This window comes from Centrocercus urophasianus, unplaced genomic scaffold (assembly GCF_019232065.1).
Source record: "Centrocercus urophasianus isolate 14NV4802_14NV808 unplaced genomic scaffold, USGS_Curo_1.0 seq_14, whole genome shotgun sequence".
Taxonomy (NCBI): domain Eukaryota; kingdom Metazoa; phylum Chordata; class Aves; order Galliformes; family Phasianidae; genus Centrocercus; species Centrocercus urophasianus.
In genome coordinates this window covers 2250618-2266725 of record NW_024884586.1, presented here as the reverse complement: position 1 = coordinate 2266725, position 16108 = coordinate 2250618, and the positions used below count along the sequence as shown (strand labels likewise).

The 16108-nt window shown below is 34.8% G+C and overlaps 1 protein-coding gene across 16 annotated transcripts in view; it reads right to left on the bottom strand.

Annotated features, from left to right (window-relative positions):
- Positions 1-1181: 1181 nt before the first annotated feature.
- The window catches only part of IRAG1 (inositol 1,4,5-triphosphate receptor associated 1), a 101181-nt gene continuing 86254 nt past the window's right edge, over positions 1182-16108 (bottom strand). For 14 of the 16 annotated variants that reach the window (XM_042813583.1, XM_042813578.1, XM_042813581.1 and 11 more), the window contains 9 exons: positions 15252-15392; positions 11913-12044; positions 10758-10899; positions 10029-10081; positions 8209-8316; positions 7718-7785; positions 4887-5006; positions 3684-3815; positions 1182-2376 (listed from right to left, as the gene is read on the bottom strand). In XM_042813583.1, the coding sequence (XP_042669517.1) occupies positions 2136-2376; positions 3684-3815; positions 4887-5006; positions 7718-7785; positions 8209-8316; positions 10029-10081; positions 10758-10899; positions 11913-12044; positions 15252-15392 (1137 nt within the window). In that variant the 3' untranslated portion in view covers positions 1182-2135. The remainder of the gene's footprint in view (positions 2377-3683; positions 3816-4886; positions 5007-7717; positions 7786-8208; positions 8317-10028; positions 10082-10757; positions 10900-11912; positions 12045-15251; positions 15393-16108) is intronic. The other 2 variants (XM_042813591.1, XM_042813590.1) reach the window with 2 other exon arrangements.

Below are 16108 nucleotides of genomic sequence, written 5' to 3'. Positions count from 1 at the left end.
CGTGTCTTGCTTAAGCAAAAAATAAATATTGCACCTCAAGAAATCTATTTCAGTGTTAATGGCATAAATAGTAGATCTATTTCTCATTATCTGTTGTGATCTCTGAACTCAGAAGAGATTTTGTGTGTTTGTGTTTTAGTTTCTGTTTCTTTAAACAGATAAAAAAAACCTAATATCCAATGGAAATAAACTACATTTAGAATAGGTTTTCTCCACAACCTAGTTTTCTATCCAAAAAGATGTCTTCACTAATTAACTGAAAAATGCAAGCAAAAATATTTAATGTGCTGTTAGTCACTGTGGTCCATTACTTTTACTGGACAGTTTTCTCACAGTAGGTGTATAAATTAAAACTATTTATTTTTTCATCAACTTTATCCTCATCTTTTAATCCTTTTAGAAATCCCTCACTTCTCTCAATCCACTCCCCATAATAAATAATACCTTTGTGGTTAAATTATACTCGCCTTAAACACTGCAAGTAACTCAGCTCCAATTAATACAACTACTTATGAAATTTTGCCTTGTGGACCAAGTTCATGAAAATCCATTGTGCTGAATTCCAAAAGAGGATGAAGACCCTGTCCACGCTCTGGCCAACAAAAACTCAGCACATGCTCAATATTAAGCAGTTGAAGAGTCCTACTGACATCAATAACCTTCTACAAGAACTAACATAAGGTGTTGGTTCAACATCAGTGCAAAGGTGAATAAGAACAAATTAATTCAATTACAGACATTGTTATCTATTTTTCCTCAGTACGCTCCAAAATGTCTGTAGTCACATAAAGTATGTATCACAATTTTTGGCATAGTGGATTCTGAATCTTCAGGACTATTTGCCTTTTATTGCCTTATTATGTCAGCAACATTATTTCTAAACAGTTTTAAGATGAAGAAGCTGGTTCTAATAAATGAATATTGTATTACTATCTGTAAGTTTCTTTAAATAGTAGAAGTATGGGAAATGGCACAGTAATTCTTCACTGTTGGGTATTCTAACTGAATCAAATATATAGCAAACAATTAGCAAGAAACTCTCTTCTGTCTTGTTTAGCAATTACAATTTTAGACCAAATTACACTTTCCCATTATCCTTTTTGAACTTCCTTAAACACTCTATATTCATCCAAAAAAACAAGCAGTATATAGATAATAAAAACCTCCAAACTGCTTATATATGTTTTTTTTTTCCCAAAGCTAGCACTGATCTACTATTTTTCTTTTTTTTTTTTTTTCTCCTCCACTCCTCCATGTAATTTTCTTGTAAGAAAGATTTAGCTAAAGATGCAACAAACAAAATTCACCAGTAGGATATTTGTTATTAGCAATAAACATGCAAACTAAATTTCTGAGTGTTAGAAATCTGTTCTCTTTGATCGATTGAGCTTCAGACTTTACACCTAAAGAAGACGAGCTCATGATCCCAGATCTTATGGGATGATACCAAAAGTGCCACCTACACCTCTTTTTAGGTTTTGTTATATATCCCATTCGAAAAATAGAGATGGTCCTAGTTTTACAGTATATCATAAAACACGTGTATGAATGTACTTGCATACTGATAATTTCCTTCATGAAATTAAGGCATCCACAAGACATCTTGTCCGACAAAATAATTTTAACCTTCCACTGGCCTTATACCTTTCTACCCAAAAATCATGAACAAAAAAAAAAAGAAAAAAAATTACATTTTTAAAACTCAAAGGACGCAAATGTCATTAATACGTCAACAACAACAACAACAAAACAATGAATTCAGGAAATGCAAAGTGAAACACTAACTGCAAATATGGTTTTAATCATAGCCTTCAAAATCAAAGGAAAGGTGTCAACATCTTGTGCAAATCTTTCTTTTAATTGCCTGCTGGTTGCTGATTAGTGCCAAAACCTTATCATGATTCAATATTATTTGAATCAGTCATTTAAATTAAGAGGATAAAAATAATTATTTCCCAGGTTATTATTTTGGCAAGCTATGTTCACAATGTATCACCAGGATTGATGGGTGGAGTAACTCACTCGTGTAACAGACGTAACAGATGACAACTGTACAGGTGACTAAGCACTACCCTTAACAATAGTGTTCTAATACTGTGCTCTCTCAGGTACCATAAATACATGGTGTTGCTTTGTTATTCAGTGCGTTGCTCATGTTGAAATCCTGAGTTCCACCAGGAATATTGATGGGCAGCAGAACAGCTGGCTTTTCCTTCAGGTCTCTCTGATACTTCATCACAGGAGCTGTATGAATGGTAGATTCCCAACACCACGGCAAAAATGATTATTGCAGCCACTACAAGCCATATCACATTCCAGTGTTTACAGAGTTTGGGGTACAATATATATAAATAATTAATGATGACTTCAAGTCTGCTGTAAAATGAAAAGAATACCGTTATACGTTAATAATATGCAAATCAATTACCTTGAGCTTGTAAATTCGAGGAGTTTCGTATCTGCATCATGCATTACTTCTCTTACAAAGAAAAACGCATAGTCAGGAAAGAATCACACATTTGCTCTTTCAAGAGCTGCTATATATTCAAATATAGGTGATATTTGCAAGACGATTGTATGCAGTTACCAAGCAATTGCCTTGGCTTCTCTTTCTCCTACCTGTCAACTGGCAAATGTCAGAGCTTGACACGATTTAAAATTCTGCCTTGTTTAGCTTAACTGAGCAAGCTATGAACGTCATAATTCGTCTTAAACATTTCCTCATGAGTTTCATGACTAATGAGATGACCATCCTGAACATGGCTGGAATTTCAAATTAATAGACATTTATAGTCATAGTAATCTTGGAAACAGTCCTTTGGGATCAGGTAAAGATGCCTAACATCTTGGGATTGGATATTTTATTTGCTTTGGTCACTATTGAATTCCTCTGTAATGCACAAATCTTTTTTAATTTTGGAATGCAGGAAATTGAAGTTCTGTCAAACAAGGTTGATAGAACTCAATCAACTCCAAAATTTAAAAAAAAAAAAAAAGCTGAAAGCATAGAAAAGTTTTTCAGTTAAGCACAAATGTTTCAGGTATGATAAAGCAGAGTATACAAAATCCATGCTGTATTCAAAGAGCATTCAATGAATGTAATAAATGCGTCCCTCTGCTGAAAGCTGGGATAGCTTTCCATCATAGTGCTGTTCTGCAATGTTTATAGAGTTTCTAGAGAGAGCAAGCATGTGCCCCTCCAAGTCATAGGGAGCCCAGCATTGTTGAAGAGTTCATGTTAACCTGCATTTCCCTTGTGAATGCACATTCTGAACACACTCTAGTGTGGACAGACTGGTGAAGACTTTTTGGAAACGATGCACGCACAAATAAAGGCATCAGATTCCTGAATTACAACTTTCTTCTGATAATATGTGCTACAGAGAGATTCATTTATCACCAAAAGAACACTTGTGGAATACTTTTACTTCAAAACCTGTCCCCATCAAGATCAGACATTTTGATGTGCAAAAAACCATAAAATTTTAACCAACATATTAAAAATAAAAATTTTGCATTTTGCAATTGTACTTATGTGGAATAAATCATTCTGTGAAACAAGTTAGTTCAAATATCCTGGCCTAGACTGGAAGAAAACATACTAATAGCATAAAGCACACTTGATTGGTACCATGAATATAGTGTCTCCTACCATATGATCACATTATACACCAGTGTCTTACCTGCTTTTCAGGCTTTTTATCTCACTGTCATTTTCACTTTCTTCATGTTCATCATGACTTTCTTTTGGTGTCTCTTCATCTTCTTCCTTCAGATCCTGAAGTTCTTTGGTTTTCTTCAAGCCCTCCTGATAGCTTTAACACAAATAATTTTTCTTAGTCTGTAAGCACATTCCTATGTAATGAGAAACTGGCTTTATATTTTGCTACATGGAATAAAACAAAAATAACTCTGTTTCTGCAGAACTGGAACAGGACAAAAGATTAGCTATGCATATACCACATAGCCATCCTTACCTAATAGAGTATTATATTAGCTCTGTTAGCAAATTTATCTTGGAAAAGGAAAAAACAATTATAATCCTCTGCAGAGTAAAACTTCTGTTTATTGTAAAGAAGTTGCTGTGTATTTCTGATTATTGTTTTTCTTAATCATTTTGGGGGCCATAGTGGTGAGGCCAGCCCTTTTCAGTGGTGAATGGAGACAGGACAAGGGGAAACGGCTGGAAACTGCAGCACAGGAAGTTCCGCACAAATGTGCACAAGAACTTCTTTACAGTGAGGTGACGGAGCACTGGAACAGGCTGCCCAGGGAGGTGGTGGAGTCTCCTTCTCTGGAGATGTTCAAGACCTGCCTGGATGCCGACCTGTGCGACCTGCTGTAGGGAACCTGCTTTGGCAGGGGGTTGGACTCAATGATCTCTGGAGGTCCCTTCCAACCCCTACAATTCTGTGATTCTGTGAACACTTGCTAGATACTCTAATTTGGAAAACAGATGCAAATTCTGGAAAATAGACACAAATCTAGACTGAAGGTGTATGACCTGTTGGAGTCGGATCACAAGCAAAATTTAATGTCATGTTAATCAGTTCCATGAAACCTTTCAGAATATGAATTTTAGAAGGTTGTTCTGGAATGTCCCATCATGAAGGTGAATGCTATCAACATATGAACATCCATCCAACTCAGAATCTCTGAAAACAACTGGTTCTCTCAGACAGGCTAACATAAATAAAAGATGAAAGCAAGCAATCACAATGAAGACAAAAGTCATGTTAACTCACATCGTTTCCCATATTGCTTCAGTTGGGACAGTCTTCTTGAAGTCCTATCAATGGCATCACTCATTTTGCATTTAGAATTACACTACAAAAATACATCTCGTGACACATATTTACAATCTAATTCTCATTAAATATTCCCACCCTTTGTTATATGCTTCCTCTTCTATCTTGGCTTTAGTTTCAGGATTGATCTCTTCCAGCCCACTCTGTGTCACTGCAGAAGTAGAGGTTTCACAGTCAGGCTCTCCATTTGTCTTTCCACTGCCAAGACAAAAGAGAAAATGAAAGCAAAACCAAGACTGCTGAAATCTTTATATTTGGAGTATACCACTGAGTAAGAAAACAATCAGTATGTGTGACTCCTGATCCATTAATGATTATTACAAACCTATCTTTAAAGGAAAATCTGCAATTTTTCACTTAAATGTATGTTGGAGAAATGTTTTGCAAAAGAAGTACATACTTGGCAAAATTTTAGTTTCAAAAAGTAACTTAAAAATAGTAATTACAATGTTTATTTCCTTATTTAAATAAAAATCGTATTTGTTTCATGGCCTGCCTATGGCATTCATTTTTCCTTTTTTTAAAAAAAAAATTCCTCTTTTGGCTTTCTAAAAATTGTCTTAGAAGTTTTCTCTGCTACATCAGAGGAAAAAATAGAAATAATTCCAAATATTAATTTTATAATGTATTCTTCTTATATGCCTCTTAGGTACTTTACTGACTTCATAGTAAACTGAAATTCATACTCACCTTACACACAAGTAAAAAAAAATGTATAAACACATACATACCTTCTGTCAATAAATTTTTTCCTAATTAAGAACTGTGTTTAGCCTAAAGATAGGCTATTGAATATTGCTCTTTTTCTGCAGTGCTCATCTGCCCTCATTTCTTTATGTCTGGGTCAAAAAGTTTATGTGATCCAGATAGGAGTGAGCAAATTTAGCAAAGATGAGGTTTAATATGCTCAGCAGCAGATCCCATTCCAATTCCTGGAATCTAACTATCTGACTATCTAAATTAATGTTGATTGATGTCATCTGAGAGCAACGGATTTTCATATTATCATTTTCAATTCTTCATATTGACACAATCCTTATTTTCATTTGGGCTTAAAGCTTCTTTATTTAAGAACTTCTGTACAGTTTCAAAAGATGGTCCAAATCTTGCAGAGTTCTGTTGAATTGAGACAACTAGTGGCAATGCTTATTGCCATAGTTCACAGCTTTGTTTTCCTAATTATTGCAGAGTTTCAGTCTTAAGTACAGAGATAAAGGCAAATATGTAAGATAAAGTCTGTCCCATTTCTGCACTAATCAAAAATATGTGAAAGCAATCATTCTGTTATGACTTGTGCTATAAATAGTGATATAAATAGTTTCAAACTTGTATTCTATATGAAACTTAACACATTCTCTCCAACTTTAATTCAAATAAGCATTTAAGATATTTTACTGTGATACTGTGAATAGTTTAAACCAAAGTAGTAACAATTATTATTATTATAACAAATCGACGTTTTGTAAGTTTTACTTCTGAAATACCTGCAAGCAGCTTCTTTATAATATGTAACATTTCTTGAAAGAAACAAATATTTGAAAATGAGCCTTTTTTAATTTGTGCTCTCTATGATGATGATGGATACGAACATATCATACTGTGTATGTGTATATACACGTATCTCGATATATAAGCACGAATCTATGAGTACACGTGTTCCCAAATGCAATGAGAGCTGTGCTTGTAATGGTAAAAGTTTACAAATACTTTGTACAGTGGATTTCATGTGCCTTCCGTTCTCATCCCAGAGGCACTTTTTCATATAATCCACCTATGCATCCTATTATACACTGGTTTTAAATTTCAAGAAATTGCATGAAACTCAGTAACGTGTCTAAATAAATTTCAAATGGAAGAACTTAGAAGTTTCTTCTAGAAACCTACAGATGTACATGCTTTCCAGCACTGAAACTCCCTGCCTTCCTTGTTCATGTAACTACTGTTCTGATGCCAAAGTGAAACTCTTTAAACCCATGGAACGACAAATATAACTATGTGATGATAGTACATCTGCACTAATGGTGGTAACAGAGTCAAAAGGGCACATATTTTAATGAAAAAAATCTCCTTGCAATTTATAGGTTCTATAAAAATGTTGATGTTGAGGTATTGGCCTGAAAAACAATCCCCTCTTTCATATCTCTATTCCCATTATTTTTTAAATACAAACTGGTCAGGCCACAAGGCTGTTAAAAACAAAATCTCAACCCAAGTGCTTTACTTTATCTGAATGTTCAGTTCACTTTGTACTAAAAACAAAACAAAATACTCAATTTGCCATTGTTTTGACATATACAGAATTTTAGTTATCTAGCAGTATGATAAATTATACTTTTTAATTTCATATATTTTTAATACAAATTTTGAAACCTACATGACCCTGAATATCATGGCATTTCTTATCAGCCTGCAACACACAAACAAGGCCAGAGCAGAACACAAAATTCTGTTACTAGAACAGTGAAGTTCAAGACTACACATACCAAATGTTGCTCATGGCCAATCCAAAGTACAGCATGAATGCATTGCAGTAAATATAAAAAAAATCCACTTGCATTACACGTAATACTCTTAGTTTTGCTGAGTTCCAAACGTAGGAGTACTCAAATCTTCTGATGCATTTTGTATTTATTGAATTGCAGTGGCTATTGGACTGTAGCAAGCAAAACTTAGCTCTCAGATACTGCTTGTAAATTCTTTGGACATGAAAAAAGCCAAAATAATGGTGATAGAGTAAAATACAGTTAACAGGTCTTGAATCAATTTGGGTCAATATTGTGTCACTATTTCAATACCTTGTGCACTGCTATATTTTCTGTCACAAAAATTGAAATTGTGTATCAGCAACATTTTCATTTCATACTATTCAATACATTCAATAGGTAGTGAATTATCTACAGAAAACTCACTTCTCTAAAACAGCTGGCAGAACAGGATTAGATGTTAGACTGCTCTTTCCATTGCTAGGTGATTCAGACTGTAAGTTGAAAAACAACAATAAATGCTACATCCATGAATAAATTTCAAATAGATCTTCAGTAAAACAAAATCAATATGCTACTTAAGGTTCCTTCTCTCATCCACTAGCACAATATCCTCATCAAAGAGCCCACAAGTTAATCCTTTCAACCACAATAAAGAATGGATTTAAAAATGAATAATATCAAATCTCTAAAATGCTTCCCCACTCCAGATAGAATCCAGTCTAATTCTTCATCTATTGATCACTAAACAATAAAATAACCCTTCAACCCAACAGGATTGTTTTTGTCCATCCTTTTGTGAGGATGGGGCCAAATTTAACCAATGAAAAGGCTTACATATTTAATAGCCATGGCTTGGTGTATGCAAAAGTATTTTAAACAAAAAATTCTGTGTTTAATTTGTGAGTTTTGCTTACCAGAGATGGCATTGAAGGTATAGGTGAAGCTGTTGGTGACTGACCAGGAATGTTTAAGGAGTTAAATTTAGGAACAACAGCAACGCTGACTCGCCTCCGAGGCATATTCTATGGTAAAGAACATTTTATGTATCATACAATAAAATAGGCTGAAGAAAAGTTTTGCAAGTTAATAGGTGACAAAAATGTAAGTTAATGCCAGCATCGAGCCCCTGTGGGAAGGGAAAGTTGGCAGCAAAATTATGCTGCTGTTAGGCTGTTGTCTTCCCCAAAACTTCATATCATACTGTCTGTTATGGCAAGTGCTTGGAGAAGAATGAGGCTTTGTACAGGGTTGCTGCTCATTTTCCTCTCCACTCTTAAAGTTCAATGGGTGAAGTGACCAAAGAGGTATGTTCTGAATTGGTGTCTTCAATTCTAATTAGAGGCTATGATCTTTGGTTAAGCCAGCTATGTAACGATACCGGGAAAAGTACCAGCGTCACAATTACTGCTAAATAATGAAGTTAAATATGATACTCTTTCCTTGTTATGTACACATTATGATAGATTGTATCCACTATTATATATTTATTTCTTATAAATTTATGTATTGTTACAGAAACAATAACATCCATTCCCTTCACAATAGAACAGCCTCCTTCCTCACACTCGAGTTGTTAGCATCTATCTAGCATTATGTGGCATTGCTTACATTTGCCAAAGCCCATTGAAACAATAAACATGCTAGCATTACACAAGACATAATTCAAGTACACTTAAGATAATTCGAGCTTTTGCTGTCATGAGTTAAGACAAATAGCTTACCATGTGATAGTGAGTTAGTGAAATCTATGCATCCCAAGGAGTAAGAAACCCAACCAAGTTCCTATAGCATCTACCAGCTTAATCTTAGTACATACCCATACTTTTCCAAGATTCTGCTCTAGATAACTTTACAGAAAAGGAGTTAAACATAAGTTTATTGAACATATGCATGGGATCAGCTACTCCATGATCCTGGTTCTAGACAGGACCAATTATATCTATTAATTAATGACAGAGGTCCACATAATGTGCTCCTGAAAAACTTTGCTGGAGAGTGAAGTCTTCTTACTCAGCACTCAGAAGTGATAGGAATAAACAAAACCTAAAGAACTACAGCCAAGAAAAGAGTAAAAATATGAATAGAAATACTAGACTCAATAATGCCTTTCATCACCAGATTTCAGAACAGCCAAACTGGTACTTAAGTCCCTCAAATTACTGGTTAAGTTAGGAGGATTTAAATAAACTTGAACTCCAGCACTCTTGGAAATACTAAGCAATTTTAGAAAAATGTGTAAAAACAATGTTAAGGTACATAATGATCTGAGATAATCTCCCTGTATCAATGCTTTGTCAAAGCCATACAAAATATTTTGATGGCAACTGAGAACTATTTCAAATTACTATTTGCATCTATCTTCTGAACACAATTGTAATTCTTAAGACAATGAAAAAGGTACGTTGCAGGATTCCCTCATTAAATAGAAAGCTTTGATCCAAAGTTCAGCATCCTCACCAAGAACTAAAGTAAAGCATAGGACCTATGTCACTACCTGCAGCAGAGGTAGATGGCCTGGAATATTAGTATTTGTAAATAAATAGTTCTCTTTACGCTTCACAGCAAGCATTATTGTTATCGCATAGAAGCATAAAGTCATTCCTAACCAGGCATCTAAAATTATAAAGCATGGATACGTTTGCACTAGATGACACAAACAATATTGAGAATTTACTGTTACCATATTAGAATGCAGACTATTAAATTTGAATGTACATAGACATTGCAAAAATACCTTTCCAACAGTAAGAGACATGGATCTAGATGAACGAGGTACTCCATCTTCTGCTTAAAAACAGTACATAAGGAACAGTCTTAGAATATATAAGAATCTTCAGTTGTGAATGTAAATGACATTAGTATAGCCCTTGTCAGCATTTTAAACTCAGACATACTGTATTTGCACAATGTCTCTTATGACTGCCTATTTATCTGTCATATAGTTCTGGCCTTATATACATCTGTGGCAGAAATATGAAATGACAAAAAACAACACACACATAAAAAACCCCATTACTATTCATACTGAGGTCATAAAAAAGCCCACTAATTACCTCTTTATACAAGTTTTTTTAAAAGAAAATACTCGTATTCGAGTTTCTGCCTCAAAAGTTAAGAATGAAAAATTGGCAAAAATAATTTTTTAAGTAATTAGGCTTTGCTACCAACTGTCATTTCAGAAGCAGATGCGTTAGAACTCTGCAAGCTATGCATATATGTAAGATTTCAGTACAAATCTTATTGGATCTAATCAGAATTCAGTAAGTGACAGTGAACTGAAAGTACTGTGCTATAACATTAAGCATGGTTTATTCGCAATAATTTAGGTGTTATAGCTATTATTTGAAGTCTATTTCTGTAGAACAGGTTTCCTGATATTTCACCTCTTATCATTAATATCACTAGATACCTCTCTGTACACAGGAAAGACAAACACTAGAGGATTTTTGTTTGTTTTTTTTACCAGATGCACCATAGTTTCTGCTAGAATTCTGATTAGCAAGTTTCTTAAACTCCATTAGTTCAGCATGATCTTTTTCATATGTTCTTTTCAGATTTTCCACATACTGCATCATTACTTCCGTTGCCTTTGACATACGCTTCTCCTATGGAACAAAGAAGAGAGGATTACCTGACTTGCATCTACGTTTCTCAAACTTATTATTTGCTTCTATGTGCATGTTCCCTGTCAGTTGTTCATTAAAAATATTGATATCTTGAAGATTAAGAATTCCTGAATCAATTAGAACCAAATATGAATGCATTAATATACCCAAAGAAATAATAATACCCAAAGAAAATAATCATTATTTTGTCATATTATGTCAATTTATACACTGTCTTTGTGCCCACATTATATAAGTAATTATAATCAATAATTATATATAATTATAAATAATTAGGTAACCAACATTATTGGTTATGTGTCATTTGTGCATTTATTTTCAAATTCTCCAAGCCCTTGGTCACTGGCCTCAGCCTAGTTACTTCATTTGACAAAAGTAACAGTCTTGAGCCCGAGAATGTGTTGCTGTATTCTCATTTACACTTGCTGTTTTAAGTTCTGAGTTGACTGTCTTCACCTATTGCCAAGGGCAGGTTACCAATCTGGATGAGCTTTTTTGACTGAATTTTGTTTTTTTTTATCCATGCTGCCCTAATTTTAAATGTTTCTTGTGATGCAGTTATAGTTCTAAATAATACATACACCCATTTTACAGATGTTACATAACTTCATAGGTAATTCTGTTTGAATTTTGTTTCAGTCTAAAAGGGGCATCTTCTTTGACACTGTAATAAATGTTTTTAATCTCTCAAAATGGTAAAATTCAAAGAGATAATAATCTACAGCTATGGCTGGTAAAAACACAAAACAAAACAAACTAGCAACTAAAAATCAAAACAACAACCAAGGAATAAACATCTGCAGCCAGGGTATATTTGTTAGACATCAGGATGCTAGACACCAGACACCTGGGCAGCCTGGTCTAAGTATTAAAGTATTAGATTGGTGGCCCTGCCTGTGGTGGGGGGGGGAGGGGGTAGGGGGAGTTATAGCTTCATGATCCTCGAGGTCCCTTCCAACCCGGGCCACTCTGTGATTCTGTGATGCTCTTACCTGACGTACGGCTCCAACCATTTCAGCACGACTGGACAGCCTAGCAGCTAAACGCCGCAGAACTGCAATGTCCTCCAGTAGTTTCTGGTAAGCTTCCCTGTGCTCGTAGTGATGCCATAAGTGAGCTGAAGACTGAAGAGAAAATATATAAGCCTTACTATTATGTCTTCCAACTTTAGAGTAACAGAACTGGTATAAGACACATCCAGGCAGAAGAGCACATTGTTGAATTCACCACAGAGGAATGGCACTCAACAAGCAAGTAAGTGCTGCTACTCTGACACAGAATGGTGCTTTACTGCATACTGTAGGCATGCTTTTCAAGAGGCTAATAAGGGCTGAGCACATTTGTAATTCTTTTTCCTTTGAAATCAGTTGTGATTCACAACTTTCTACCTACTTCACAAACTTTACAAATACCAACCTTATTTTACATATAACTTACAAATGGTTCCTGAAACAAGTAACATATTTACTTGCTTGGCACAAGGTGTTAAGAAGGCAATTTACGTTCTATCAGTTCCAAGATATTTCAGTCATTTTGAAAATCAATCTGACATTAAGGTCTTAAGAATTCCAAAAGTAAGAGATAATAGAGAGCAATATTGCATGTAATTCAAATGACAGTTGCATATTTTTAATCATTTTTCATCTATCACTACAAAGCTTTCTGCTCTTGATTAATACCATCACTTTGATGGATCAGATTTAATACTGAGAGTATATTGTTTGCTTGGGACTAGTACTAGAAGCAAGAGCAAATTTAGGTCTTTCATTAACCAGAACCTTAGCGAACATTTCTTCACCGAATCAGCTTTCTATTTGCAAAAAGGACCGATACAAGAAAATCTGACATAATGCAGTTCAGATTTACAGCAGACTGTGATGTTGACTGATTCCTATATTCTTAAAGTGTATTTTCAGTATGCTCCAAACTTAGCATTGAAATTGTCTTACATAATTAATGAGTATCACTGTTCACATAATCCTCTCTCTGATCAGTTACTCTGTGCCCTTCTTCACATGCTCTCCCTCATACTACTGCAAGATTAAGTCAGCACATTGAAATGATTAGTATGAAAGGAGTAATGTCTTCTTCTCCTCCTTTTTCTTCTCCTCCCTTCAAAGAAGGGAGTGGTGGACAATAACTTTTTTATTAGAAACTGTTGAGAAATCACATTTGTACTGCAAACCTTTGTTGTGGTAGCACAGCTAAGAGAATTTGGAGCAACAACTCCAATGACAATCATTTTCAAACTTACTTTATCACTGTAGCCAGTGTGTTAACAAATTGCAGCCTAAATTTGACTACAAGACCCAAGAGAATGGCAAGGAACATGTTTGGGAAAAACGTGCTCAGATTACAGATTTTTAAGTGTTCCTTGCCAAATGTAACTTAATTATTTTAACAAATCTGAAGTTCACGTAAGTGAGCTTTCACTTAAAGGTGGGTTTTTGAACAAGACAGAAATTAGTAAAGTTGAATAAAAGAATTGTAAACACTGGTCAAATTCATTAAGCAGTGTAATGAGCCTTTTCTAAAGAAATGAAGATAGTTTGCCACTTAGAGTGGGAACAGCTCTAATATGATACAGCAGAAGCTGTCCCATCATTTAATTGCTGTGTAGTTTATTCCATTTCATCAAAAAAAATGTCTATCACATGAAAATGACAGTTGCTATTTTGTTTTAAAAGCTTGTAAAAGGCAGGCTGCATCTTGTAAATCGAATGAAGGAGGGAAACCTTTCTCATTGGATAAGCACTCCAGTTCCTTGATCATCTTGGTAGACAGAATTCTGAGATGATTGAGAGAATGAAGCACCACTCCTACGAGGAGAGACTGAGAGAACTGGGACTGGTCGGGCTGGAGAAAAGGATGCTGGGGGAAATCTGATCAATGTGTATAAATACCTGAAGATGGGGTGCAAAGAAGATGGAGCCAGGTAATGGGCCATGGTGCCCAGTGCCAGGACAAACTGGAACACAAAAAGTTCCATCAAAAAACATCTGGAAACCCTTCAGTGTGGACATAATAGAGCACTGGCATAGGTTTCTCAGAGGCATTGTTTCCCTGCTTGGAGATGAGTAAAAGCTGCTTGGACACGGTCCTGAGCAACTCACTCTGCATGTCCATGCTCAAGCAGGTGGTTGGACCAGAGGTCTTTGTTAACCTTAACAAATCTGATTCTGTGAAAGCTGATTGCAGATGTCCAAAACTGGCAACTTGATTATCAGTGTCTAATTAGGGATAATTTAGCATGTTAAATGTAACAAACTAGATGTTTGCAGCTGAAAATTCCCTTTTACACTAATTGGAAATAAATAGTAAGTATATAAATATTATAACTAATAGAGCCCTGAGATTTTACAGGTTGTTTCTGCTTGCTCTTTAAACAGAGGCAAGATCTGCAAAATATTCTCAACACTTTTTCCCTAGCAGCAACCTGTATGTGCAGATTTGAAATTCCACATAAAAAGATGTAAATATCACAACTTTTGTTAATTGCATCCTTTCTCACAAAAATAAGAGAATTTTATGTTTTCTTAGCTATTTCTCAAAACTGTACCAACACTTTCTTGCAAGGTGCTATTTCGGTTACAAGCATGGTATCCATGCACCTTCTTCCTTTTCTTTTTTTCTTTCTTTTTTTTTTTTTTTTTGCACAAAAATGTGCATAGCACATAAATTAACACATCTCAGATGAACTTGTCATTTCAGTTAGAAAATCCAAAGAAAGCTGGTGAGAAGAACTGAAAACTACTGCTGACAAAATAAAATGAAGGGCGGCTAGAATGAAAAAGTGTTTAGGTCTGTAACCTTTTCCTAAGATCACATGTATTCCTTACGTAACCCTCACTGTTTTCTTATCCATGCAGTCTTTTATTATCTGCAGTTCACTGATCTTTTATGTTACAAACTTCTGAACTCAAGCTTCAGATCATTTCAGTATCTCACTTAACCAGATACTGCAAATTCACTGCTAAAGAAGGTCTCATCCAAGAGAGCATGAATCAGTGCTCAAACTGCAGTTTTACATGCTCTTAACTTTGTCACTGGCTTATTCTAAGAACTGAACCTCAGGTTCATAGCATTTATCATTGAAAATTGCTAGAAGTAGGGCTTCATTCTCTACATGTTTTCAGCAACAGTAGCCCACTCTGGCAGGAAATGCTCTCTCTTCAGCAGGGAGTTACATAATGAGCTCAAGCAGTAGAAAATGATGTTTTGGGATACAATTTAGGCTAAGTATAAGCAAGCACAGATATACATTTCAAACATGTGTGCACTTGCATCTGTACAAGTGTCATTCAGGGAAATATTTATTGCTGTTTTCTTACCGTAATGGCTGTTTTAAAGTTTTCCAGTTCCTTCTCAGCATTCTGTTCAGTAAGATTTCTCTCTCTCTCTGCTTGGTTAATTCTTGATTCCAAGGTATAACTATCATTTCTAAAGGCCAAGGAAAGTTGTACAAATACATTCTGTTTGGATTTAAAAGAAGGCGATTTTAAATCAGTGCCACTGTACTGCAATTTGCAGAAACAACTTATGAATACAGTATAAATTTAACAAACTTCAGTACTTAAAATATTAAAATATTAAAATCTTAAATATATTAAATATATTAAATATATTAAATATATTAAATGTATTAAATATTGAAATAGAAAAATGAAAATATCATTTAGAAATTGTTTAAAATATCAGTTCTCATTACTTCCTCTAAAAATGTGAGTGTTTTCATGAATGTTTCTCTGGGAGATCAATTGAGCAGAGACACAATGACGGAAGTAGCCTAACCGAAGCATTGGAAGCACAATGAATCTGTTTTTTAACTGGACTTCCTCCAAGGGTCCCTAAGGTTTTTAAACAGACAGTCTGTGTAGAGGAAATCCAGGGATGAGCTCACCATGAGCATTGTTTTACCTAAGGGATAAACATCTACCACCAAAAGCAAAAGATCAAGTGCTTAACATTCTCCCAAACCCTGCTTTTAAAAGTTGTCACTCAGAATTGAGGCACACAAAATAAAAGGCACAAATAAATCAGGGGCATATGTAAGATCATAATTAATTTAAATACAGAATGAATTTATTAAGGCATAAAATGCACTTTGCGTAACTGAAAAATGTTACATGAATTCAGAATATTTTTCTTTAATCAAGAATTAGAACTTGTGTTATTCAGAAGCTTACAT